Source organism: Rhipicephalus microplus, chromosome 9, assembly GCF_043290135.1.
Source record: "Rhipicephalus microplus isolate Deutch F79 chromosome 9, USDA_Rmic, whole genome shotgun sequence".
In the NCBI taxonomy this organism is placed as follows: Eukaryota; Metazoa; Arthropoda; class Arachnida; order Ixodida; family Ixodidae; genus Rhipicephalus; species Rhipicephalus microplus.
Window position 1 is genome coordinate 133,467,859 of NC_134708.1, and position 27,633 is coordinate 133,495,491.

The window sequence follows — 27,633 nt, forward strand, 5'->3', positions numbered from 1 at the left end:
GTTATTCGCATAGAAATTTTCACTATTCGAACTATTTCAAAGGCAAATGCAGTCAACGTTCAATTAAAAAAGGCCCCTTCAAATCTTTAATGCGCTTTACCTTAACACATTCTCGTATTGCGACAGAGCTGCTTTTCAGGTTGCGCTACATTTGACATTTTTATACAAATACAGTTTGATTAGAAGTGACCCCTTACGATTTTTTACTCCTTTATCTTGTCACATTCCTGTATTAGGGGAAATCTGCTTCTCAGGTTCTGCTACTATTGCAAATGTATTGACTTAAAAAAAAAAGGCGGTTTCAGCATGGAGATTATAGATGTGGCAGAGGTTCGGGCTTAATTAATGCTGTTTTGGACCTGAAATTTGGGCAACAAGTCTGAAATATTTGACGCTGAAAATTTTTAGCACTTGAAATTTCAAATGTTCTAGTATGTTAAAATATACGAGGCAGATTTGGAACTCCTAACTTGAAGGAAGCATAACCTCGTCTGCCACATCAGTTGGGCTTCCGGAGAAGTTGGAAGAGGATAAGAGGATCAGGAAAGGGCTTCTTTACCTTTCATGTGTAAAGTGTTGGCAACATTATGGTTGCAGTAAATCATGTGCCTAAATATAATTTGACCTCAGCATTGGCTCATTCTTGACAAGATAACTGCTTCGCCGCGGTGGTCTAGTGGCTAAGGTACTCGTCTGCTGACCGCAGGTCGCGGGATCAAATTCTGGCTGCGACGGCTGCCTTTTCGATGTAGGCGGAAATGCTGTAGGCCCGTGTGGTCAGATTTGAGTGCATGTTAAAGAACCCCAGGTGGTCTAAATTTCCGGAGTCCTCCACAACGGTGTCTCTCAAAATCATATGATGGTTTTGGGACGTTAAACACCGGATATCATCATCGTTGACAAGATAACTATGGAGTGCCACCCTGCCAGTGCTTCATCAACCTAGCAAAAACACTTACATGTTGCTTTCACTCATAAGAATATGCTTATAAATCCTTTTTCTATATTTTTCTTTTATATTTGGAAACTAATAAAATATGTTTGAAAATTATTTGAATGATTGGCACTCACACTTCAATACTTGAATTCGCATCTCACCCAAAATTTTGTTATTTGCACAGCTCTACTCTAGTTCATCTCAACGCAAGCAATTGAACAAAAGTATCTAGCAGAATATTTTTTCTTCTTTTTTAGTGAATTGAAAATAAAAAAATAGCAGTCTTTGTTATGAACTTGGGAAACTTTGTCGCTAAAATAGTTCTTTCCTTGAGGCCTTGCATGCATTGCTTTTAATGCACTATTGCCTCTTTTTAAATGTATTACTAACCACACACATTTCAGATATACAAATGAGATAAAGCTAGACCCTTGAGCTGTGGCGCTGGCCAAAATTTTTGACAGTCATTGGACACACATATGGCTCAGTCACAATCGTCCTTAATGTCCTTCTGTGGCAATAGCTCTCAAGCTACAATCTTCAGATTCTGGTCGTGTCATGCGACCTACCAGATCAGTGGACAGAAAATCGATGCCAGCCAAAGTTGAAGGGGAAGCTACCTAGTCAGATTATACGATTGTATGGTATTTTGAAGCCCGTGAGAAAGTGATGTGGGTGTGAAGAACTTGTATGAAGTTGCAATACATGTTGGTTGTACCTGCATGCCGGCAATGGGACTTGCGTCAATACTGTATATGAGTGCCAGAAATACGAACCAGTTACAGAAAATAGCTAATCAGTTACCAGGCAACTTTGACACTACAAAACCTCCGTGAAAATGTTGACAAAATCATAAAGGGTTCAGAGAAAACATATTAGTTTTTTCATGTTAATGTCAACTGAAGGCACGTTATATAGTATTTTTAATGAAAGTTGAAGATATATTTGAAGAAGGTATCAATTTAATGATGCTTATTGTTGAGTCATACATGCAGTCAAACCCACTTATAACATTACCAGATATAATGATCTATCGGTTATAACAGCCATATGTCAGCGTATACTTACAATTTACCTATGCTGCCCGTTGAAACTGCTTGCACATATAGCGAGTATTTTTAAAGCATCCTACTTTTGCAACGAACACTTCCAACACGGTTGCGGTGAAAATATGGCACATACTAAGTGAAAAAAAATATGAATACAGGCATTATAAAGCACATGAAAGTCTAGCACTCACGCAAGCCCCATGGTGGTTTAGTTGCGTTGAAGATATTGTAGACAGGGGCGAGCATCACACGCAGATTTCGGATGCCACGAGTGAGGTCACCCACTTTGCAGATGTTTCTTCACTGGCAGAACTATGGTGAGCAAAAAATAAAAAGAAACAGGAAGCAGCATGAAAACTTGTGGTCAGCTTTTGCGCAGCAAACGTTTCTGCTGTTGTTAGCTGCATCTGCAATCGCCGACTGGCACGGACGGCCATTTTTGGCGACACCGCGTCAAGGCAATTAACGGGCGCCATACTCCCCCACTGACCGTGGGAACGGCGGGCGCATGAAAGGGAGCCGAGAAGTGCAAAATGGGGTGCTCTTCTTAGAACGTCGCCGCCGACAGTTGATCCTTTTGTAACTGCGGCGGCGTCTGCAAGGTCGTAGAAGGCCGCGATGTACCCCGAACAAGGATTAGACTACGAGACGCACCGGCTGAGAGCCAAACGGTTTGACCGTTCCCACGGGGAAAAGCGTGGGAAAACCTCTGGTGGCCAAGCCGTATGACAACAACCCAACAGGTTGTCACTCTCAGTAGTTGAGGTCCCTCTCCCAATTAAAAAGGGGTGGGGTCAAAATATTTTTGGGGCGGAGTTTCCATCAATTAAACGCGCATGATTGGACCCATTTAGAGGTCTCTTGTCCCCAAGAAAGAGAGCGAGGAGACACGAGGGGGATTTAAGCGCAGGATTTTGCCCTGCTAGGCAGACTAGTCGCTGACCAACATGGTGTAGAAACAGATCAACAAGCATCTCTTCTAGAAGTTTTTAGTGTGGCTCTGTATCGGCTGGCCACCTAAACTTAGCCGTTCGTCTAGTTGTGACGCGATATTAAGGTCTGCAACGTAGACGTCGGGACTTCGCCTCGAAATAGCTCAACCTGCTCGAAGTCACCTGCAAGCACTAGCCTCCCGGAGCCACCAGCGTTGCAACACCGCCGGCATCGCAGTCGTGCCAGAACTCTCTTCGACTTCTCGCATCCAATCGTCGAGGACGCAACGCGGCCGGTCATCACACGTATGCCTTCACCTGTTTATATCTTCGAACTTTCTCCCCCGTAGTCTATGGGTGTTAGTTTGTGTAGTTTGTAATAGTTCTCTCGCGTAAGCTGATTTATTGTTTTTATATGTATTTTTTAGTTGTACCAAGTGTTGATGTATTTTGTTAGTTGTATTGAAGTGTTGTATTACATCCCGTGTGCTGCAATATCACTAGACTAAAGTTTGTTTTGTTTTCTCACGTCTCTGATCTCTTCACTGTCTCTGCTTGCGTACGGAACGAACCAACCTGCTGTCATTCCCGTCGCCGACTTCGCGCTGGCGACGCAAGAGTGGCAGCTTGTAACACCGACGATTACCTGAATGCCTTCGAATTCAAGAAGCCATAAATGCAAAAAGTGATAATTTTTTGTCACATAAAAGTTCACAGCGACACTCAACTCACCGATACCACAATGCGCCACAAAAGAAATTAAGCCTTCCAAATTGGTCACTCAATGATGACTTTTGTGCGGTTGCGGCAGTGCCTTAACAAATAAGCATAGCTAATTAGTGAAGGCGAGTTGGCCAGTGAGGATGAACATGTCATTTTCACTCATCACCGACAACCTTACCACAGTCACCTGCAGATATCTGCTCGGCTGCACATGTTTAGACCACACGGAGCGATTGTGATCCAAGCGGGTCATGCTTATAGTTCCTAGAAGTAGCACTATTGGTGTCAATTCGCAGGCTCCTCCTCTTCCTTGTGCTTGGTAGTGCAAGCACCATCTTGTCTGTTATCTGTTAAGTTTGTTTTGCTCGCGCCATGTCCACCGAAACAAGTGCATGCTCCACGATGACACTGGCATACCCTCTTGTATGCAGTGGGGGAGGATGTGTCTTGGCATCCTGCTGGACATTAATCGCCCCCACTATGTGACGTCTCCGCAAACACGGGCTGAACACCGGTCCTTTCAAGATATTTTCGCTCGTTTCTCAAACCCACGCATAAAAAAAAAGGGAAAAGAAAACCTTCGGTGTAACGAATGGGCATTCCGGAGTGGAGTACCTGGAAGGATTATTTCTACTATTCTCACGGGCTCCCCCGCGCAAGCACGAGGACCGGGCGGCGCCTTGTCGTCTACAGACAGTGTGACAGTGTACGGTGGAGATAATCCGCGCGCACCCTTCAGATTTGTGGCATGGGAGAGCAGCAGAGCACCTTTTGTTGGTTCGGGGAATGTGTCCCTGCCGCAGCGCCTGTGCCAGGTCCAGTCTGACTTTCCGTCAGCCTCCGTGGCTCCAGGGCTCATTACTGCGTTCTGCGCGGATGGCCACCCGCGGCGTTGAATGACGAAGAAGCGGCGGCTACGGAGAATTTCGCGGGAGACACCGAGCTGCATGGAGACCTCGAGACTCATTCTGGACATCGGCTCATCAACTACCAGAAACCGGGGCAATTGGTTCGGCCGAAAACATTTTGGCACAATATCGCAAACTCCGGACGTTGGTCATTATAGACGACGCACTTTGTCGGAAGCATCGGGACCATTGTTCGCCCATACTTAAAGTGTCTTCGGACGTCTCGCCCATCTCTCTCGCTGAGGCTTGAGTTTGTACATTGTTACTTGCTCGGCTTTGTTTGGGAGAGGGTTTTCTACTGATGTGGGCCACGGGAGCAGTGATCGAAGACGACACACTCCGACTGACAAGAAAATATGCCGCGTCGATAGTGGCGATTGGTTTGGTGCCCCGGTAGGGCGGAGTCGGCTCCTACAAAAAGGGACTACAAGACGATACAAGGGGGTCAGAGAGATACGATGCGAGGAGAGTCAGAGAGATACGATGCGATGAGCTCGAGATGGTGGAGAGACAGAATGGAAAAGGAAGATAACGGTGTGAAGAGATAGCTATGAGAGGCGATGAGAGGATGACTAGGGCAAGGACGGTACGATGAGGAATGAAAGTTAGGGATAGGAGGTGGCTAAGATGGAAATCACTGAGAGGCACGACGTAGGCGACGATGACAAAGACGATGAAGACGCTGACGAATTGGACAGATCAGACCTCGATGCCAAGAACCAACCTTCGGCCCCGATTCGAGCAGCCAACTCCGAGGCCCCAACTACATGGACATTCTGTGAGACGAACTTCACCTCCCTTACTTAAACGAGCTTTGCGGAAAGGGATGAGGCATATTGAGACATTGCGCGGTTTTATTAATTAATGACTTTATCATTTGTGTCGTCATGTGTTTTTTTTTTATGCATATCCTTGTATTGTTGCAGTTACTTTCTTTATGTGCCTGCCCTGTGTCGAACGTCGCGAGTGTCTAAATCATGTGTTAAAATTTTGTGTAGTGGTTGATGTACGCGAGTATACGATGTTTGCAGTTAGCATTAAATTTAATGAATCAGTAAACAAAAACAGGTCGTAGCGTCTCTTACTTCCCGGCCCCAGCACAAATCCCTGTATGCGGAAAGTGATTGAGACACATAACCAAGAGGGAACCGGATAGACAAGGGGTTGCGTGGTCTTCCCTCTCTTTGGTAATCGGTGGCGTAGCGGGGGACGTCTCAACTATTAGGCTCTAAGGGTGCTGCTGGACATTAATTGCCCCCCACTATTACGCTCTAGGGGTGCTGCTACAGCTGCTTAAAAAGGAAGCAGAGGTAAAGGGGCGTGGTTGGTGCAATGTTAGTTTTTTCAAAGGACTTTAATTATGCTGCTGTTCGCAAGTTTGCCACTGCCACGTCCTGCGAGGCTGCTTGCGCGTTGCTCGCAAAGTGCATGTCTTCGCCGCACCCGAGCACGAACCGGAGAGAAGCATGCATGAAGATCGTACAAATTCATGCATACATCAGGCTGCAAGCTGCCCTGCATGCGATAGCGAGAGCCTAGTAAATGACGTGCTTCATTTAACTGGCTTGGGATGACTGGTTGCACTCGTTGGTACAGCACTTCAGCGCAACAGCATCAGTTCATTGCGAATGTGGTTTAATTCACTCGCAAACAGCAGACGTTGCTTAACACACGAAAAGGCCCAACTTGTCACTGGAGGGGTTTTCAGCACCTTTTTAATTGAAATACACAAAAGAACAGCTATTTGGGCTAGTTGGTTGAATTGCATGTGGGGTTGCAATGGGGGTTGCAGCGCAAAAACGAAAGAGCTGGAAGAAAAGCATAACGGAAGGCAAGGGGTGAAGGGGGGCAAGGAACGATAGGCAAGGAGGGACAACATGAGTGCTCTTTGCTTTTAGTTGTGCTTTTCTTTCAGCATTTTCGGGATTGCACTGCAACCCCCATTAACCCTTTTCTGCCTAGTGTCGCGAATCTGCGACATCCCAAAAAGTTCGAGCAAGCAAGTCGCGAAATGCGTGACACCTTTAATGCCAATAGTCTAAGGTATTCTCGTCTAAGGTATTCAACGCAAGAACCAATTGTTTTGCAGCTGATGGCGAAGAGCGCGAAGCGCGTGCAGCAGCTCTCACTTCTTTGTTATTTCTCGTCTAGGTGACATAAGCTCTATATACCATATTTACTCACGTAATCCTCGCACTCGCATGATTCTCGCACCCCCCACATCGCCCAACAAAGATATCATTTCCTTTTTTCCTCAAGTAATTATCGCACGCCCGAAAACTGCCGCAATAATGTTGTCTGCTCGTTTCAGCCACTGATGTTATAGCACGTGCCATCTGGCGCCATCTATTAAGCATCAAGCGTACTATTATTGCACGGAAATTAAATTTAATTCAAGCCTAGCCAAAGTGGTAAGTGTGCGTTGCGGCGGGTTTTGTATGTTGTGTCGGTAATCTTGTCCTGTTAAGGGGCGATACTGAAGCTACAGGGCTGCTTTCAAGTGGAAAGTGATAGATTATGATCTAAACAACGGCAACAGGGCCGCCAGTGGGCCTTTCGGAGCATATGCGTTTTGTGTTCGCTACTGGTGACGGCAGCTGAAAACCACCAAAACACCTTGGGCCTGCCGTGTGCCTAAAACCGGGATTGATGGTAAACTTTATTTCTTCAGAAGGAAACTATGGACGATTCTGTTAAATAATTATCAGCCCAATACTGACGTCCTACGCTTACTTTTTGAGGGCTCCTATTGAGCAACGAACGCTACTGCCATGCCCGCAACGCCCACAAGCTTTGCGTATGGTATATTTATTCTCGACTATTTGATTGCACTTTTGTGCTTAAAATGTCTTGCCTTGTGTTGAACCTGTGCTTTTATTGTTGAGGTAAGTTTTAATTAGTATTTTTCAAACCTTGCTGGTAGTTGCTGGTGTGAGAATCCCGATTTGCAGCCACTTCGTTTTCTTTTTCACTCTGTACCTTTTCGTGGAAATTTTTCCCCAAGTAATTCTCGCACCCCCCAACTTTGCATTGGTTTTCCGCCAAAAAAAGTGCAAGGATTATGTGAGTAAATACGGCACAGTCGAACTCGAATATATCGAACTCGAACGGGATCGCGAATTAGTTCGATATATGAAAAATTCGACATAAAAAGATCTGCCCCCCCCCCTCCCCCTCGAGAGCTTACCTGTAACGGATCATCACCTACAATAGGTGCATTCAAGAATGACAACTAATTCTGCACTCACACCACAACAGAATGATTTACTGCATGAAAAAAATCCCTATCTTGGTCTGCTTTTTCGTTTTTGAAATTAAGTTGAAGACGCCAGTCTCGATCTTATCAAGGCTGTCCAGGTGCGACAGCCCGGTTCACTCCATGTGGCAGATACAACAGCTAATTACACCGAACGCTGCCACCACTTCAACGGCAGAATACGCGCATGTAACCAGCGCCTCATCCAAACAATCCTCCTCATCACATGAGCTGTTGGCCGGGGCATCCTGGGTCCCTGTGATCGCAGCTACTATGTCCTCGTCAGCGAGGCTCGCATAAGCCTGGACATTGCAGTCTGCTTACACAAAATCATCTGCAGACACTTCGTGTGCAACTGCTGCCAGGAAGAGGGACGACAACTCATGAAACGCGTAGTCTATGCGCTCGTAGTCGTCGTCTTCACCGGTCTTCGCAAGTTCCGCCGTCTCGAAGCCTGCCTTGAGGAAGTAGTTGATCATTGTGTCCGTCTTCACGTCTCGCTAGGCGTTGAAAACCTCTGCGGCAGAAAACTTCACGGAATTTTTGACCACTTCGTCATCCACTGCTGGATGTCCTGACTGCTGACAGCTTCGCTTTTGCCAGAAATGGTTTTGCCAACGATGTTGTAGCGCTGCTTAAATCAGTGAAACCACCCGGTGTTGTCGGTGAAGTCGTCTTCACTGAGTGCAGCAGCAAATTATTTGGCCTTGGCCATCAGCATCGGGCTGTCCACTGGAATGTTCTTCGCGCGCTCTTCTGAAAACCAGGCCCAGAGCGCCTTTTCTACATTCCCGCGCACATGACAGGCTCCTGATGTTCACTACTCCGCCGCCTTTGCGTTGATATCTGCTTTGTTCTTCCACAAGGTACTCAGAGTACTTCGTGTTATCGCAAATTTGTTTGCGCCTGCCTAAACAAGCTGAATAGGCTTCAACTTCATTGCTAAGTCAAGGGTCTTGCACTTTTGGAGACTGGCCATAGCTAGACAAGGAGTTTACAATTCAAGGAGTCCGCAGCGGCTTTGCAGACCACGGATACAAAAAAGGAATGGTGCACATGCGGTGGTACGTAGGTTAGGTGATGCGACAATGGAAGCAACAATTGCGCTCGCGAGGCGAGGGCCACCTGCACAAGCAACAGAAGAAGGCGCGAGCTGCGGTGGGCTCATCAAAACTCTCAAAAGAACAGCAAAAAAATAAAAGAAAAGGCGAAAGGAGGAGGGCGTCGGCTCCTTCATTATACTCTCCAAGTCGACGGGTATGCGGAGAAAGCATAAGGGAGAGAAAGAGAAATGAAAAAAGGAAAAAAAAAGCTGTTTCGCAAGTTCGAGACTGTGCAGTCTGAGCTCCTCGCCTTTACCTTTCTTCGAGCGTTTCAGGTTTTATTTATTATTTATTTATTTATTACAAATACCTACATTGCCCATTGGGCATTGTTGTAGGGGGGTTACAATAGAAAATAGAATACAACGTTAAATATATGAGCCAATGTTATATATATGGGTTATTTCAGCAGCTCAAAATGCTGTTTCAATGGCTCTTAGGAAATTAGAATCGGAGAATATTGGTATTTTTAGTGCATTCCAGTCACTAATAGAATTTGGAAAGAAAGAGTATTTAAGGACATTCAATCGACAGGTATATTCTCTAATTTTATATAAGTGATCTTTCCTTTCGGACATATAACTAGGCGTCTTTAAATACCGCTCTTTATTTAGCCCAGTCTTACCGTGATATATAATATAGAGAAATTTAAGTCTTTGAACTTTCCGTCGTCCACAAAGGGGTTCCCATCCCAAGGCCTGAAAAATTCCAGAAGACCTTATTCTAAAATCGTAGTTTCCCGTAACAAACCTAGCAGCCCTTTTTTGCACCCTCTCCAATTTTTTTTTTAGTACATTCGTGAAAGGGTCCCAAGAAACACAAGCATACTCTAAAATTGGGCGCACATTTGTAATATACAGGGTTTCCTTGAGTGTTTGCGGCGCGTCGCTGAAACTTCTTTGAAAAAATGAATTAAGCTTGAAGCCTTGGCTGTGATTAGATCTACGTGACTGGTCCAATCTAGTGTTGCCGTGAATGTTACGCCGAGATACTTAACTTGATCTACCTTTTGTACTGCGCAGGAATTTAAGTAATAAGACCTGGATACTACCTTTTTTTTTGTTATTAAATTACACATGAAAACATTTAGTTAGGTTCAAACTCATTTTCCACTGAGCACACCAAGACACAATCTTATCAAGGTCAGACTGAAGTACTGTGGTGTCATCAAAACACTTGACTGGGCAATACAAAACACAATCATCAGCATAAAGCCTCACTGTTGATTTCAAACCTAGGGGAAAATCATTGATAAAAATCAAAAACAGAAGCGGCCCCAGGACCGACCCCTGTGGCACCCCGGACAGTACATCAGCTGTTGATGAAGACACACCATTTATCACAACACATTGCTTGCGGCCGCTGAGATAATCCTTAATCCAGTCTATGAGGGTTTTAGGAATACCAAGAAACGACAACTTATGAAGCAAAAGACTGTGGGGGACGACATCAAAAGCTTTTTTGAAGTCCAAAAAAACAGCCTCCAATTGAATGCCCTGGTCGAATGATGAAGCGATGTCATGTACGAATTCGGTTAGCTGTGTAACACACGAAAGGCCTGCACGAAATTCATGTTGAGACGGAGTGAAAAAATTATTATCTTGAAGGTGCTTTATAAGGCAAGAATAGATTATGTGTTCCAGTGTCTTGCAACAAACGGGGGTTAGCGATACCGGTCTATAGTTAGATACCTTATAACGGACGCCGGATTTGTGCAAAGGTGTGATATTGGCTAACTTCCACTCTCGTGGCAATTTTCCACACCTTATCGATACTTCATACAAAGCAGCTAGAAATGGAGCTATATGATCAGCACATCGTTTTAGTATGTGGTTTGAAATACCGTCAGGACCATGCGCAGACTGGGGATTCAGCCTATTCAAATGTTTTCTTGTACCTGATTCAGTTATTATGATATCATTCATAGTTGATAACGATCTGAGTGTCGTAACGGGAGATATCGGGCTTGGCGGAGAAAAAACGGATTGAAAATACGCATTGAAGCATTCTGCTCTACTCATATCATCTCTAAGTAGTTCGTCATTGTGTATGATAAAGGGAATTCCACTGATGTCTTTTTTGTTACTTTTAACGTGACGCCAGAGTTCCTTTGGATTTGTTTTGATTTTGCTATTAAGGGACGATAAATATTCGCGCTTCGCCAGCTTTATCTGTGTCTTCAGGCTAGAGCCTAATGCTTTAACCTTACTAAATAAATCAGCACTGCGCGTGCGACAATAATTTCTGTACACTCGAGCCTTACGCTTAATTGACGCACGTATATCCTTAGTAATCCAAGGTTTATCACCACGACGATTGGCAGTTACAATTTTCGATGGGACATAAATGTTTACCAGAGACAACAGTTTTTCTTTAAACAACCCCCACAATATTTCAATGTCATTGGACTGACAGCATTGGATAAACATCGGAAGGTATGTATCCAGTTCAAAATTGATGGCCTCTATCATATGCAAACCTGCCTCTATCATATGCAAAAACTTTTCGTGAACGAGGTCTACTGATTTCTATCTTTTTCCACTCAATGGTAGCCGCAACGACATCGGGGTCACTTATGCCTGGAATTAGAACAACCGACTCCATTAAATTGTTACGATTCATAAAAAGAAGGTCCAGGACACTATCACTTGCCGAACCCAGTCGTGTTGGAAACTGAACAAACTGGAAAAGGTCATAAACTCTGGTAAGCTCGAAAAAGGCAGAATGAAGTGTTGACCGACTATTTTCAACTGGACGAAAATTGCACCATTCGACATTGGGCATGTTAAAATCACCCGCCAGCATAATTGGTGGAGGCGTGGTGCCGCGCAGAGGTCGCTGGGCGCTGCGAGTGCCAAAATGCACCTTCCAACTCGCGTGCAAAGCCGCGAAAGTCGCAGGGTGCAACGAGTGCCTAAGCCCACCTTCCAGCTCGCGCGGCTTTCGATATATCCAAAGGCGGGTAAAAATACCGTTCAATATAAACGTGCGAATTTCTATACTTCTACAAAGGAATTTCAAGAGGATAACTTACGAGTTCGATATACCCGAAAATTCTATATATGTGGGTTTGATATAGCTGTGTTCAACTGGACAGTAATTTTGTTTATTTGGTGTGTATGAAACCAAGAGGTGGCTCACGTCATGTCAAGTAATTGTAAAGGGTGTTCTTGTTGCAAGGTTCTCGCTTCTGTGGAATATGCAGAATTTGTGGAATACGTAAAAGTATACATTAAAGTTGCATTTTAAATAACCTCCTTATTTCCAAGAATGCACTAATGAAAAAAGCTTTTGCGAAACTGTATTATTTGGCTTTTCAAAAGCAAATGCAGAAGAATTATGAGCACGGAAAATTGAACAGTTGTCTCAAAATGTGATGGTACCCGTTTGAGTACTCCTGAAACTTTTGAAATCTCTATGATTGCTTGCAAGAAAAGTACCAGACTGAAATGACTTTCAATACGATCTTCAGGGCATCCACAGCTGAAAGAATGTATTATAGGTGTCGTTCATGCTACAGCTAAAAAAAAAATGAAGCTTTCACTTATCACGAGGCCGCTGTCGAGCGCTCGTGCAGTACTCAGACATTTTCGTTCACTCCGGGTTCAACTCCCGGCTGCGGCGGCTGCATTTCCGATGGAGGCGGAAATGTTGTAGGCCCGTGTGCTCAGATTTGGGTGCACGTTAAAGAACCCCAGGTGGTCTAAATTTCCGGAGCCCTCCACTACGCTGTCTCTTATAATCATATAGTGGTTTTGGGCCGTTAAACCCCACATATCAATCAATCAATCAATCAATCAATCAATCAACATTTTCGTTCACTCGTTGTCATAGCATGACTGAACACATGGTGCCACTTTGTTGGGCTTAGCGAAACCAACTCGTGCTTATTGGGGCAAGACAAATTTGGACACGCGGATATCAAATTGTGGCGATCTGCAGCCTTTTCTTAAATCAACAATACCTAAGTGGGGACCGTGGGACTAAGGAGGATAATTTCACTGCAGCATCATTTAAAGGTTACTATTTAAAGCTGGAAGATGAAAGCAAGTTTTATTTTGTTCAGCAGCCTAATAATTCAGGCATTAAAAGGTTAACATGCAACACACAAAAAGACGTCTCTACGTAGACTTTTTCAAGGGCAAGTCCATGCACCACGAACGAACTACTAATATAATAACTACTTAACGCAGCATTTTTGAGTTTGTTATAAACGTGTTCGACTGTATAACGTTACAGCTAATGCTTGTATTTTGTAGATCCAGAAAATGACAGGAAGAGGGAAATGGAAGCTTGCGATAAAAAAAAAAAAAAAAATCTGTGAACAGGGGTTGTGTGCTCGCACCGATGTTCCAACAAGTTTTGTCTGCGTCAAGGCTAGAACTCATTTCCTTCAGCTCGTGCATACAACCTATTTTTACAGATTTTTTTCATTGTATTTTGTGTGGTCGTTTGATCTATATTTGAGTGTACAGTAGTTGTGGATTCAAATGGAACAATTTAGGGCTAAGTAGCTCGCTTTTACCATCTCCAGGTCAGGTCATATCAGCATAATGTCGATTCAAATGCGTAGATCAGAACCAAGATTACCTTTAGAGACCAGATTTGTCACAACGTGACATGGTTGTCTTGAGCGACTGCTGATACCAGTTGTTCTACTAAAAAACTTGATGTCAAAGTTGAATTCGCGAGTACTGTACCTTTAATGTTCTGTGCAGTGCCTGCATATCTGGTTGCATTAGACGCCAGTAGCACCACTCTGTAATTGCTGAGCAATCAACAACATGACTTTCATGTATCTTCTTGAACCTCTGAACGTACTAAAGGCTCATGACTTTTGTTGGTGTCAGTTCCTTGGGCTTAACTGTGAGATTCCGACTCAAGGGTTGGTTTGCCTCTCGGCTCTATTCGGCTTCACACGTAAGGTGAAGCCGAATAGAGCCGAGAGGCAAACCAACCAGCCGACTTTAGTCGACTCTGCACTGTTGTTATTGTCCTCGTAGAAACAGAAGCTGTCACACATATGGTGTGACCAGAGAGGGGGTAACAAGCAAAGAAATAAATAAAATAACATGATACTAATGATCGTAAATGATGCTAAATCATGTGACCTCTCTAGCTACCTGCGCCCTTGCAGCTTCACTGTCTGAAGGTTTCCGTGGTGTGAAACTCGTGAAATTTTTTTATTTCTGTAAACAGGAGAAATAAATAAATTCACTCGTTCCAATTTGATTTAATCTGTGTGCTGTGTGTGGGAGTGGTCAAAGTATGCTTTGCTGTTGTCGCACAGGCCCTGCTCCACGGCCACCAGCGCCACCTGTTGCCCACTGAGGTGGACCTGTCAGCAGTGCGAGGACCCCTGGTGGCCATGGCCTGTGGCTCCAACCATGCACTTCTACTTACCCAGGATGGGGAAATTTATGCCTGGGGTCGCAACACCGAAGGGCAGCTCGGACTGGGAAACCGGAAGGACCAGGTCGGTGTCCTACCACGTCGTGCTTTTTGGGTGATACAGTCACTGGGCTTTTACTAAACAGGGTTAACCCTTTGCGATTCAGTAGCCATATTCCCACCTTCCGTTTGATCTGGTCCCAAATAAAAAAAAACTCGAAGCTCAAGCAAAACAAGTTTATTCACTCTGATGGGGCATAACATGGTGAGAAAACATGCACGTGAATCAACCTCAAATGAACTTATCAGGCAGCCTGCCTGACTGTGGACCTGACTGATGAGCCTGACTGTGGACTTCTGCGAACACTTCAAGCTGTCGTGCCCTTTCCTACGGACTGCTAAGGGTTACAAGTGTTTAAAGAAAAAAAAAGTAGGGGCCTTTTCCTGAATGCCAAAATGGAGGCAAGCAAACCTCACTGTGTATGTGCCCGAAATGCCATTCTTCTGTTCTATCAAATATCCCAATGGTCTCTCTCTTGACCTTTTCCTTCCTTCAGACCTTCAACTATATGCTTAGTAGAGCAACCCTTCGGTCACTGCTGGCAGCAACAACAGTTGTGTGTGAAACAATGAAAGGTGTCAATGTGGAATGCCAAGTGATCTCTATAAAAGATCATATTTCCATATTAGAAATGGCCAGCCCACAATCAAGAGAGTATCAGTTATTGGAAAATCGGCACTTAGAAATGGTCGTGTAACCAGCATGCTTTCGACGGCCTGTTTGTGCACATTTCTGTACACTTGCTGGCACTGGGGTTTTTGATGAACTATGCCTCCGCCACTGAAATAAGTAGCTCACAGAAGCTTCGCTTAAATGCTCGCAAACTTCACGTTGGTATGTTGGCATCAGATATAGAGACAACTCTCTGTCCAAACCCTTCCCCCCCCCCCCCCCCAACACACACATGCACACATACGATTGTGGAAAAGGAATAGCAGTAGTAGTAGTGGCAGCAGCGGTGGTGGCTGTTGTACAGTCAAACCTCGTTAGTATGTACCCGCTTTTTACCTGCTAACAATTAAAATGTAGTTACAACGAATCCCCGACTGATTCTCATAAAGACTAATGTGCACCACTTAAGTTGTAGTGTTCGCTTTATGCCTACCGGTTATTGCGTACCCCGGAACTGTGTACCGTGATAAAGTTTTACGCCGAAAAATTTTACGGCATCGCTGAACTTGCACACGCCAGAATGTGTCATGAATATTTTTCCATCATGTTTATAAGTGCGGAGTTGAGCCAATCAGTTATTCTTGCTTCCGCACAATAGCGGTGATGACTTTGAGGTAATCATAGGGAAAATAACGAAGGCCGGTTTTCACACTTTCCACACTTACGTGACCTGGTTCTTCTCCTGCCAAACCACACTTCATGCCACCTGTCAAACTACCTTAGTCTTCAGACAGTTCATGGCTCCACCAATTTGTTTAACAGCTCCCTCTTGCCATTAGCCATTGCAGAATGGAATAGTTTACCTGACCGTGTTGTGGTTGAACGTGACCGCGTTGTGGTTGAACAAGACCCTATCAAATTTTGAGATGTACTAATAAATTTATTGGGTGCTGATGCGTAACGGATCGAGATCGTTGTTTATTTGCGTTTTCTTCTTTTTGAGCGCATTATCTTTCACGTGTATTTTTTAACTGTTTGGAATTTCACCTGTTGCCATTAAATTATATTTTTTGTGTTTTGCTTTATTACTGACTGTTTGAAAGTTCCTTTTCTCTTGCATACGCTCCCCTCTTACGTAATACCCCACCAAGGGCCTTTAAGGGTTGATACATGATGATGATGACCCCGCAGTAGTTTCGAAATGTTTCTTGACGTCACCACCGCGTCTATCAGATGATTCTGTGACAGAATATTTTCTGCACTTTTGCAAAAAGAAAGAAGTGGCTTTGTGGTGGGCATTTTAGGTAGGCAGCATTTCCTGTGCGGTGGTGGGAAACATGCGCCAATTGGAAATTGCTGTGCAATATTTCTCCTAAATGATATTTTTTGTCTAACTTGTGCCATTGTTGCGCCACAAGGTAGTTTTGGAGCGGATACTACGTGATGGGTTTAATCTTGTACAAGTGCACTGCTGCATTTACGTAGAGTTGCGCTGCTGCAAAAGCATGCAATCGGCCAATCAATTATTCCGACTTCCCCACGATTGAGCCGGCGCCTTTTCTGGTAACCATTGGCAGAGAACGAAGGGAATGTGGCAACTATCGAAAGGCATGCCAGTATGATTTGTCACTGAGTAAAAGGCTACAAATGTGGCGTAGCGCGGCTTTAAGCCTAGTGCACGCTTTTAATAGCTGGCGACTGCCTGTGAGCGCTGAGGCGCAGACCGTTGTTGCCTCAATCATTGTGCAGGACCGTGTTCAGTGTGCGCCGCTTTTCAGAAATAAAAGCAACTCGTTGTTGCAGAGTTGACCGTTGTGGATCACGGGCACCGAGACAGCAAGCGTAGCACACGCTTTCATGAGGCGACATCCCAAACCCACCTCCGTCTGCTGCCAGGGCCGCTAGAGAATCCCTTGCAGAAAGCTCGCATCGTCCCGTCAACACAGCAGGCTTCTCGAAGCATCTGTGCATGGTCTGAAGCAGAGCGTGCGCAAGCGGCTCGGCACGGTGTGCTCGCCAAGTAGGCAAAGCGCTGCACGCAATTAGCTAGTAGATGATCGGCTACTTACAACTGTACTGCGTTTCAAGTTTTCGCTTAGTAGCAGATCGCGGTACACATTTATTCCAGACAGCCGCTCATGTCCGTTTCGTCGCCATGCGAGTCGCTGCGTCAGCTGCGTATCCCGGACCCCGCAGTAGTTTTGGAATGCACTTTGATGTCGCCACCGTGTGCTATGGGGTGGCTGTGCAAGAGTGACAATCATTTCTGAAAATTGGCAAACAGAAATATCGTGGTGAGCACTTTAGTCTATATTTGCTGTGGCCCAGTATTTATTACTTCTTTAGTGGCGATGGCGCTTGTAGAGAATTGGTATTTGTTGACTAATGCATACTACGCTATTGTGCGCAGTTAGCCACGTTTTCGCTGTGTATGTACGTATTCACGAAGCTTTACTGTAACAAGCTTTGAATGTGTGTGGGGGCAGGGACATAGGCATGCACGAGGTTCTCCTTCGAGGGTGGGCTAATGTTCGTCGCAGCGCCCTCCTCCCAATTATGTGAATGTATGGGGTTGAAATTTGTGCCCCCCTCTTGCCCATCTCTATTACATCAATGTACAAAGCTAACTTTGCACCCACCCTCCCGCTCCCACCTCTGTCTCTCCGTGCCATACCTGCCACGTCTCCCGGATTGTCCAGGAGACTCCCGAATTTAGATCGTTTCTTTCGTTTGTACAGTTGTCATGAAAACCTCCTGGAAATCGAAATTTTTGCGCATGATCTGGCTGCGTTGACAGAAATGCAGGTCAGTCAACTCTAGGGTTTTTGCGAACTTACCACATTTCATTTTAAAAGAATTTAGGAGGCATTCATCTAAACATACAGTAATCTCAGTGATGCGAAACCACGGCAGATGCGAATTCATTAAATTCCTCAGGCAAATTCTACTGTGTTCATTGGGCCAAAGCTTGAATGTTCCGAACACTGTTCCTAGTCACGGCGTGTGATATGAACTTTAGTACCGAAACCATACAAAAGGTTGTTTGAGAGCAGTGCGCTTGAAGCTTCAGAAGTATGCGTGGGAATAGCACACTCACTGTATTCTTCAGTGCGTGTGGTTGCCACAACCATTGTGAACAAAACCGCAGTCGTTCTTGACACAATCATTTATGGTGACGACGTTACTGACAGTATTCCGAAAATGTTCCCGTGTCCAAGGCTCAACCAGTCAAAGCAGTACTGCTTTCCGCAAACTCTGTGGACAAAATCACAGTACATGCGGTCATAGATAGCATAAAACGACTTAGTTTTGAAGGCACGTGCACAGCCAACACATGGGGATTGAAAACGGAACTACAGTTTGCCGCAACAGCTGCACACAAAACCGCGAACGCGGTCTATGAGCTCCGAAAGCACGTTGCTAACACAGCGATAAATTAAAGGCAGTAAAGATGTGAAAAAAAAAGGCTAGAAGCGTCTTGGAGTTTCTGTCGAAAGAATAAGCAAGGCAAAAGCTTTGGCCCGCGCTTTCGTGGCAGCCAGCTGCGCCGTCCCATCCATTCACATGTGTCCCGGGAAGACGTACGCGAGTTGTTCTGACAGAAATAGATTTTGCTAGTTTTTTCGATAACACGAAATTCGGGGAGTACTTGCACTCTCCTTTGAGACTCTCAGCTTAGTGGGAAACCTATCTCGTGTGTTCGGCCACACCCAGCCATTATAAGACCGCAGTGCCGATGTTGGTGCCTGCGATTGGACCCCCCCCCCCCCCCCATCTTGTCTCTTGTTTTTGTGCGATGTTTTTTTGTTTTTGTTTTTTTGTGCCGAAAACATTGGGGAAAGTAATTCAACGCATCGACTCCCCTCCCATTGCGTAAATATCCCGGATTCAGAATTCTTGAACTTGGCAGGTATGCTGTGCGCACACCTATGTGAGTGAGAGTACACGCGCACTGCTAGAACTTCATGCTGCAGCTAGCTTATTGGTGCAGTATCCTTTCACTTCTTTATGTCGCTGCTTTTGTATAGGATCCTGCTTTCGGTTATTTTTTTGTGATTATTTTGTCGGCTTGCTGCTTCTGTATAAATGATTATGTAAGCTGAGAGAACACGAAACTGAATTGAAGCTTAATTTTTTCTTTCTATGTGGGTGTCATGAAAAGCCCATGCGTGCTCCAAACACAGAGATAGCTGCTCCAAAAGGAGATGTTGCCTGCTCCAATGGCTGCTCCAAAATGCTGGAAGGCATTCCCACCACTGCCTGTGCCACTGAATTTATTTCTTTGCTGGTGGCAATGGCACATGTCAGGAGATGCAAATTTGCAGCTGGTGGTTAATGCACAGTAAGCTTAGCGCGTACAGTGGAACTTTGATTTCACATACCCTAGATTCCTGACAACGCACATTTTACGGCGAATCGGTTTTGTCCTGGCAAAATTTCTTTAGAAGTACTAATGTATTAAAAAACTTGGTTATACGATGCAGTTTTACGCTGACCCCGCATTTTACGATGACATTCAGATTCCGTCCAAAAGAAAAAAAGCACATTTACTTGAATCAAACATCGACGAAATATTCCCAAGTACAAAATATGAACTTGCGTTATCCTAGGTTGATGATTACGAAAGTGGAAAGTTACACAGGTGTATTTTTGTTTATTTATTTTCCTAGAAGTTCATGTGCTTCTACTCATGCCTTGATTGCATGCGTATGTATTCGGGGTCATTGCCTAGTCAAGCTCTGTCCACACAGAGTAGCTTCAACCGGCTGAAAAGCTGATATTTTCATGTTTTCGGTCTCTAGGAACATTTTCTGGTCAACATGCAGCTGACCTGCTTTAGTCATACTCGGAGTCACAGGCTTGCGCACACATAGGGACGTGCCGCAGCTGTTCTCACTGTACAAAATTACTTTCACTTGATGTCAACGTTCATAATAACAGCGGGACATCACTAGTTGCACTTCACGAGGCTGCAACTTATAACGCCCACAGTTCAGTCCTGCACAAAGGCATTCTATGCAAACTCGTGCTGCATCGCCATTATGTGATAGCAATGACACTGTGTCTGACTCTTCTGACGAAAGGCTGTTGCCTACACGGTCTCATTTTCATTTTCAGATTCTATTTAATGTTAGAAAGATGCGTGTTGGATTGAATTTTTTTTAAATTGGACACATCACATGCCTTCTACAGCACAAGCGTAATCGAAGACAGATCGAATGTCAGTCATATATAGTTGCCTCAAGTGGTAACTATATATAGGCCTCAAGTGGTAACTTACTTGCGTTTCTGTGCAGAAAACCTAACACATGTCCTGCTTTACTTGTGACGTGATTGATGTGACGGCTCCAGGAAAGGTCAGGTGTAAAATATACACCGAGATGCTTGTGTTCACAAACTGTTAGCAGCCTGGTTGAATTTACAGTGTAAAATGAGTCATGTTGAGCCTTTTTCCTAGTGAAACACATATGCACTCTTTTTTTTTTTGCATTATTGAACATACGCCACTTTCCACAGCATCCAAAACTGGGAACTTTGTCAAGATTGTTTTGAAGAGTAGTGCAATCATGGGAGTGATGTGTAAGTCTGTACAAAACACAGTTGTTGGCAAATAATTTGATATGTGATGAAGTACCGGAACAAATGTCATTTATGTAGATGAGGAACAATAGCGAACCCAAGACTGACCCTTGAGGCACTCCAGAGGACACGTCAACTTCCCGGGATGACTTACCATTGATAACAACCTTTTGCCTCCTTAAATTTGAATACTCGCTTATCCAGTTCACAACAGTATCGTTCACATTATACATTTTTAGTTTTTCAATCAATAAAGAGTAGGGTACGACGTCAAATGCTTTTTTAAGTCTAGGAACAAGCGGTCAACAGAGAAACCCTTATCTAAAGCAGAGGATAACTTGTGTGTCATTTCAAGTAACTGTGTTGTACAGGAAAAACGACTACAAAAGCCATGCTGCTGAGGATTAAGTAAAGGATGCGTGTTCATATGAGTCATAATACAGTTAAACATGCTTATAACGAACCTTAATATAACAAATTCCTTGATACAAAGAAGTTTTTCTATTCCCCGCCGTTGCTCCATAAAAGCACATGTATTTGCGACCTCTATGTAACAAAGTAACTGCGGAGACAACCTTGATGTAATGAATTTTTCGCACGGACAATCTACCTATTTCGCTTTTTGGCATTTCGCTACGAGCATGCATCTTCCGCGGCTGCCCCGCCGAAGGCAGGCACGCGGTTTCCGTCTGCGTGAGGCAGGCCTGCACCCCACGAGCAGGCATTGCCCCCGCTCGCGCCGCCGCGGTCGCATGCGCGAGTGGTCCCCCTTTCCACCCACAAACAAACAAACAAAAAACATCTACATATGTGGGGCTGCACTGCATGTGGAGAGCGCTTTACCTAATAGTTTTTTGCGATATCCTTGTCTGTCTCTGTGTCAGTCGCTCTTCATTTTCGACGCCGTGCACGATTGCATAGTTTCACAGCACGCGCATGTTGTGTCTCCCGACGACGTTCAGCTTTGCTTTTTTTTTTAGGGGGTAGCAATTATGCATATGGACAGTCTCGGCTGTACTTTTTCTTTTTTTGTCACCACCACATTCATTCACCGTATATGTACACGTACCTGTATATATATATATATATATATATATATATGTGAAAACTAAAAAAAAAAGCCGCACGCAGCTCGGAATTATGCGCCCACACGCATTTATCTCCCACGCATACTTTGCCTCGCGAATGTGGGGGGGGGGGGGGGGGGGGTGTAGATGCATTGCGTTTGCCGGGTGCACAAAGATCACTTCGCTTTTTTCACATAGTCTCTTCGCGTTCAAACTGCACTCATACTCGCCGAGTTAGCAAGCGCACCAGCGATCGCGACCGCCCTTAAAATTCAAGTTCATTATTGCTACTCGAGCGATCCCCCCCCCAACAATGTTTCATTCTCATTTAAGACAGGTATTTTACTTTCTGTTTAAGCATTCCACAGCAGTTCTAACATGCGAGAGATGTTATGCAATTTCAAGGAAATAGGGATGGGCCGACTCATTTAATCTCTGCTTCAGCAGCGCTCGCGCGCTTTTACTCGATGGTGAAAGTTACGATGCACGAGGGCGTGTTATCAATTCGGACTTGTTACGAAACATGCCGACGACAGCAAAAACCCGAGAGTGTCCATATAATTGCTATTGCAATAGTTGTAGCCTCGAGGGACGAGCAGAGCCAGATTGGCCGTGAACGTAGAAAAGTAAGACGGTTTATTACTACATAAATACGGAGTACAAAAGAGCACTGGGCGCCCGGTTCACAGCGCTTATATAGCCATGAAGCACGGGCGCTATCAGCGTGACGTCGCACAGGCTTCGCATGACACCACACTCCTTCTCACAATGTTTATGGCCTATACCAATCGGGAGGTTTTCTTGCACGAGCACTGCGTCGAAGAGTCTGAGCACCTAGAGGAGACAGGTATTCGTAGAGAGGACGTTGCCGGGGCAGAGCCTTGATGTGGACATGCATTTGGTTGTTCCGAGGGAGCTGAGTCTCCGGGTTGCTCCGGCGGTGCGGTAGCAGGCCTGGGAGATGCATGAACCGAAAGGGGACGGGGGCTCGTAGGAGGGGCTTCGGACCCAGGGTCTGGAATTGAGCTGGGCACGAAAGAGGGACGCTCACTGGGGCCTTCTTCGCCACTCTTAAAGTAGCGCGGACGTAAATCGTCTACATGCATGAATCTGTTTTCAGATCCTACGCGCACAAGGTACGTAACGGCACTGCACCTTCTTTCTATGACACCTATCAGCCACTTGGGATCACCTGGACGAAGGCCTTGAACCAGAACGCTTTCCCCCTCTTTGTAAGCTCTTTCCGACCCTCTTCTTTCGTCAACTTGGGCCTTTACTTTGGAGAACCGTTCTTCCATCCGTCCCTCTAGGTCTGGCTGTAGCATAGTCAGGCGAGTGAGGGGCGACCACGACAAAAACAGTTCTGCTGGTGTCTGCCCCGTGGTTGTGGTTGGTGTGTTCCGGTATCTGAACAAAAAGAGATCTATGCGGTGCTGTAGGGTCTTACTCTGGCCCGATGACCTTTCGTCGAGAAGCTGTCGCGTAAGATCCCGTTTCACCGTCTGGACACATCTCGGCGCTTCCATTGGACGCCGGGTGGTATGGAGGTGTTCTGGTGTGCCGCACTCCGTTCTTAAGCAGGAACTCTGTGAAACTTTTTGCCGTGAACTGAGGCCCATTGTTCGTAACAACCTCCTCTGGAAGGCCGTACGATGCGAACACCCCACGCAGCCTCTCGACGGTCTTCTCGGTCGTTGTTGAATTCATCACAAACACCTCCACCCACTTCGAGTGTGCATCCACCAGCAGGAGTAGCCACTTGTCTGCGAATGCGAAATCCAGGTGGAGTCGTTGCCATCTGCGGCTCGGCCAACCCCAAGTTTGTAGTGTGGCCTTACGTGAAGCGTTCTGCGTCAACTGACAAGTACAGCTACTTTTAACAACATTTTCAATATCTTGGGTTAACTGAGGCCACCAGACATAGCTGCGCGCGAGCATTTTCATACGCGTAACTCCGAGGTGACCTTCATGACAAAGTGCCAATACTTGTTTACGCAAACAGTGTGGAACAATTACCCGATTTCCTCACGTAAAGCACTGCTGATCCACCGGTAGTTCATACCGGCGAACAAAGTACGGTTCGAATTCACTATCAGTGACATGCGCAGGCCAGCTGTTTTTCGTGTACCACAACACTTTCGATAGCACTGTATCAGTACTCGTTTTCTTGCTGATTATGTCAGCAGACAGTGGAAGTTCATTGACAACAGAGAAAAATTGTATGTAATCTGAGACGTCTTGCTCATTCGCCAACAGCGATTGCGAAAGCGCGTCAGCGTTTCCCATGTTACTGGATTTTCGGTACTCCCATCTGTAATTGTATGCCACCAGTAGCAAAGTCCATCGTTGCATGCGCGCTGCAGACATTACTGGAACTGGTCTGCCATGCCCCAGAAGGCTGGCTAATGGCTGGTGGTCCGAATGAATGACAAAACTTTGCCCAAATAGGTATTTGTGGAACTTCTTCAGCCCAAAGACCACGGCGAGAGCCTCTTTCTCAATGTGAGCATAACCTTTCTCTGCTTTGCTCAGTGCCCTAGGCGCATAAGCAATAGGTTTTTGCACCTTATCGATCTTATGAAACAGAATGGCGCCCACACCATACATGGATGCGTCACACACCAGCCCTATCTCTTTCGTTGGGTCGTAGTATGTCAAAACGTTTCCTTCCGTCAACCACGTTTTACTTTGCTGGAACACTTGCTCTGCCTCACGAGAACATTTGAAACCTTTTTCTTGGTTCAACACGTCATACAGTGGTCTGAGTCTCGTGGCCACGTGGGGAACAAACTTAGCATAATAATTTATCAACCCTAAGTAAGCTCTTAACTGTGCCTCATTTGCAGGTGCAGGGGCCTCCGTTATAGCTTTTACTTTTTCCATTGACGAGCGTATGCCCTTTTCGTCGAGAACGTGCCCATAATACTGGACGGAAGTTTGAAAGAACTTACATTTCTCTTTTTTCAGTCGAATGCCTCTTTCTAGAAACCGGGACAGCACAATTTTCACTTTATGGAAACATTCTTCAAAGGTAGCTCCTGCTATCAGCACGGCGTCTAGATAGCACGCTACCCAATCAAGTCCTTTCATTTGTCATCCATAATTGCCTGGAAAATCGAAGGTGCACTCGTTATGCCATAGGGTATGCGCGTATACTTGAATAACCCCAAATGCGTGTTGATCACGACTAGTGACTGTGCTTGGGGATGCAATTCTAGCTGCTGGTATGTAGTGGACAAATCCAACACCGTGAAATATTTGCAACCAGCCAGCTTTACAAACAGATCCTCAATCATGGGAAGGGGGTAATGATCTGTTCTTAGGCATGGGTTTAGTGTCACCTTGAAATCCCCACACACCCTGACCTGGTTGTTTGGTTTCGGCACCACTACTAGTGGCGTCGCCCATTCACTCTGCTGAACAGGTACTAGCACTCCGGTTTTCACGAGGTTCTGCAGTTCCGAAGACACTACTTCTTTAACTGAAAATGGTATCGACCGCGCTTTACAAAAAACAAGTGTGCTATTGTTATCTTTAAGCACTAACTTAATGGCCCTGTTCTTAATTAGACCCAAGGTAGGCTAAAAAATCTTAGCATATTTTTCAAGCAGCAATGCCACTTTGTCCAAGCAAACCCCATGCACACTAGCCCAGTCTAACTTCAGTGCTGACAGCCAGTCTCGCATAGTGTTAGTACTCTCGTTTGTTTTCACGACAATTAGCGGAAGTTGCTTGTGCTGACCATTGTGCTCTACGGAAACATTTAGCTTCCCTTTTACCGTCAGCGGAGTGCCACCGTAGGTTTTTAGCTTAAGACTGCATGGCTCTAAGGGTAGGTTGGGCCAGTATTTCTTGCACAGTGACTCTGGTACAATTGATACAGACGCCCCTGTGTCAATCTGCATGTGCACACTTTTCTGATCTAGCTTCAGGCAAATTTCGTAGAGTCTGATGCCCCTCACAGGAATAGATATTGTACAGCACATGTTCACCCGTGTCACTTTCCTCGTCTATCACGTTTGCAGCGTATCTACCTCTGTCGCTACACATCTTCGCTAAGTGTCAAACCCGTTTACACACCCGACAACGGTACTTGCAAAATTTACAGATATATGCTTCATGCTCTGAGACGCATCGGAAACAGTGCAGTGATTCCGCCCACCTGGTGCCAGCAGGCATCCCCGAAGTTTCTTCTCTCCAGCGTGGTGGGCATTTCCCGCTATCTGTTTTGGGGTTAAGGGTGCTGATCATTCCTTGCGCCGACTTGGGCTGAAGATCTTGGCTTTTTTTCCGGGCCAATTCGATACTCCTAGCGATATCGCAGGCCTCCTTAAAAGCCAACTTGCTTGTCTTTAACAGCTCTGCTTGTGTTTCTTTGTCACAAAGTCCTGCCACAAACCTGTCGTGCAGCACGTTGTTCAGAAACGTTCCGAAATCACACGATGTCGCCAACCGCTTCAGCTCTACAGCGAAGGCTGTCACCGCTTGCCCATTTTGTTGAAAACAACAATTGAATTTGAAACGCTTGGCAATCACGGAAGTTTTGGGAACGTACTGCTCTTTCAGTGTCTGTACTAACTGTGCGTACGTCTTGTTTTCTGGCTTTGCTGGCTCCAGCAACAATTCAGAGTTTTGTAGGCCTTCTTTCCTATTGCCGTTATGAACACTGACACCTTCAGGTCGTCGCTCACCTGGCAGGCCTTCAGGAAGTGGTCGAACCGCTCCACGTAGGACTGAATATCTTCGTCACCGTCCTCGATGAACTGATCGAACCTTCCCAACGTCGCCATCCTGCCTGTATCTTCCCAGCGCTTCGGAACCGCCGCTAATGGTGTCTTGTAGCCCAGTGGAATTTGAGTCCCACCCTCGTCGCCAGTCTGTTGTAGCCTCGAGGGACGAGCAGAGCCAGAGTGGCCGTGAACGTAGAACAGTAAGAAGGTTTACTACTACATGAATACGGAGTACAAAAGAGCACTGAGTGCTCAGTTCACAGCGCTTATATAGCCATGAAGCACTGGCGCTATCAGCGTGACGTCACACAGGCTTAGCATGACACCACAGCAATAATAACGCAGTTTTTTACTGTAAAATGAGTGTTTTGTGTTAACCCTGCCTTCAGTCCCCCTTTTGTTTAATTTGGGCATTTTCACAATTTTTGTATCGAACCTGCATATAACGAAATCCTCTTTGTTACAAAGTTTTCCAGGAATTTATCAATTTCGTTATATCCAGGTTTAACTTTATTGGTAGACAGAACATGTTCAAGTATTTTGCATGCTACACTTGTGAGTGAAATTGGCCTATAATTTAAAACACTACTTCGCGGTCCATTCTTGTGAACGGACACTACGTTGGCAAGTTTCCAGTCATTGGGTAATAAAAATTCTTCTAAGGACCTAGTGAAAATGATGCACAGATATTTAGATACTTTGCGTGGGCACAAAGAATGCAATGCAGGTGACATCAGGCCCTGTGGCTTTAGAGGCATTCATGGATTTAATAAAAGCCTCTATTCCAGGTGGTCTGTAATCGTTTTTTTGCACAAAGGTGAGTGTCACTGACTGTATCCTTAGTTTCTCGATTATACGACATTCAGATTATGTGACTGTTTTTTGTGGCTCCCTGAAAGTCGTATAATCCGGGTTCCACTGTCATCTGCTGATGGTAGTGATGGTAGTTATGCTGCTGTCCCCGACAGGTACGTGTTAACAGGGTTTCACCTAGTGAAGCAGGTCAGATGATCAGAGGGGAAGAGCATAAAGTAATAAAAAGATAAAATGATAATGACAGTGCCTGAAATGGTGGTGCTAAATGATGATGATGAAACTGCTTGGGTTCCTGTGCAGCTGTGACAGTAGTAAACATTTTAACTGCGTGAAATAGGCCACATCTGCACTCGAACACTGGTGTGGCTGTGAATGAGCATATCATTGTGCGAGACCACATAACCTGAAGGACTAAGGAACAACTGAGAATGAAGACTACTGACTGAACAGCAAAACGTTGTGATGCAA

At 45.2% G+C, this 27,633-nt stretch overlaps 1 protein-coding gene and 1 pseudogene across 1 annotated transcript in view; one reads left to right on the forward strand and one right to left on the reverse strand.

The window, feature by feature from the left end:
- Window positions 1-27,633, forward strand: part of LOC119163078 (uncharacterized) — a 224,752-nt gene that overhangs the window by 158,443 nt on the left and 38,676 nt on the right. The window contains exon 23 of the mRNA XM_037415012.2: window positions 14,199-14,384. Coding sequence (XP_037270909.2) covers window positions 14,199-14,384 — 186 coding nt within the window. The remainder of the gene's footprint in view (window positions 1-14,198; window positions 14,385-27,633) is intronic.
- On the reverse strand, window positions 24,614-27,081 carry LOC142772169 (uncharacterized; annotated as a pseudogene).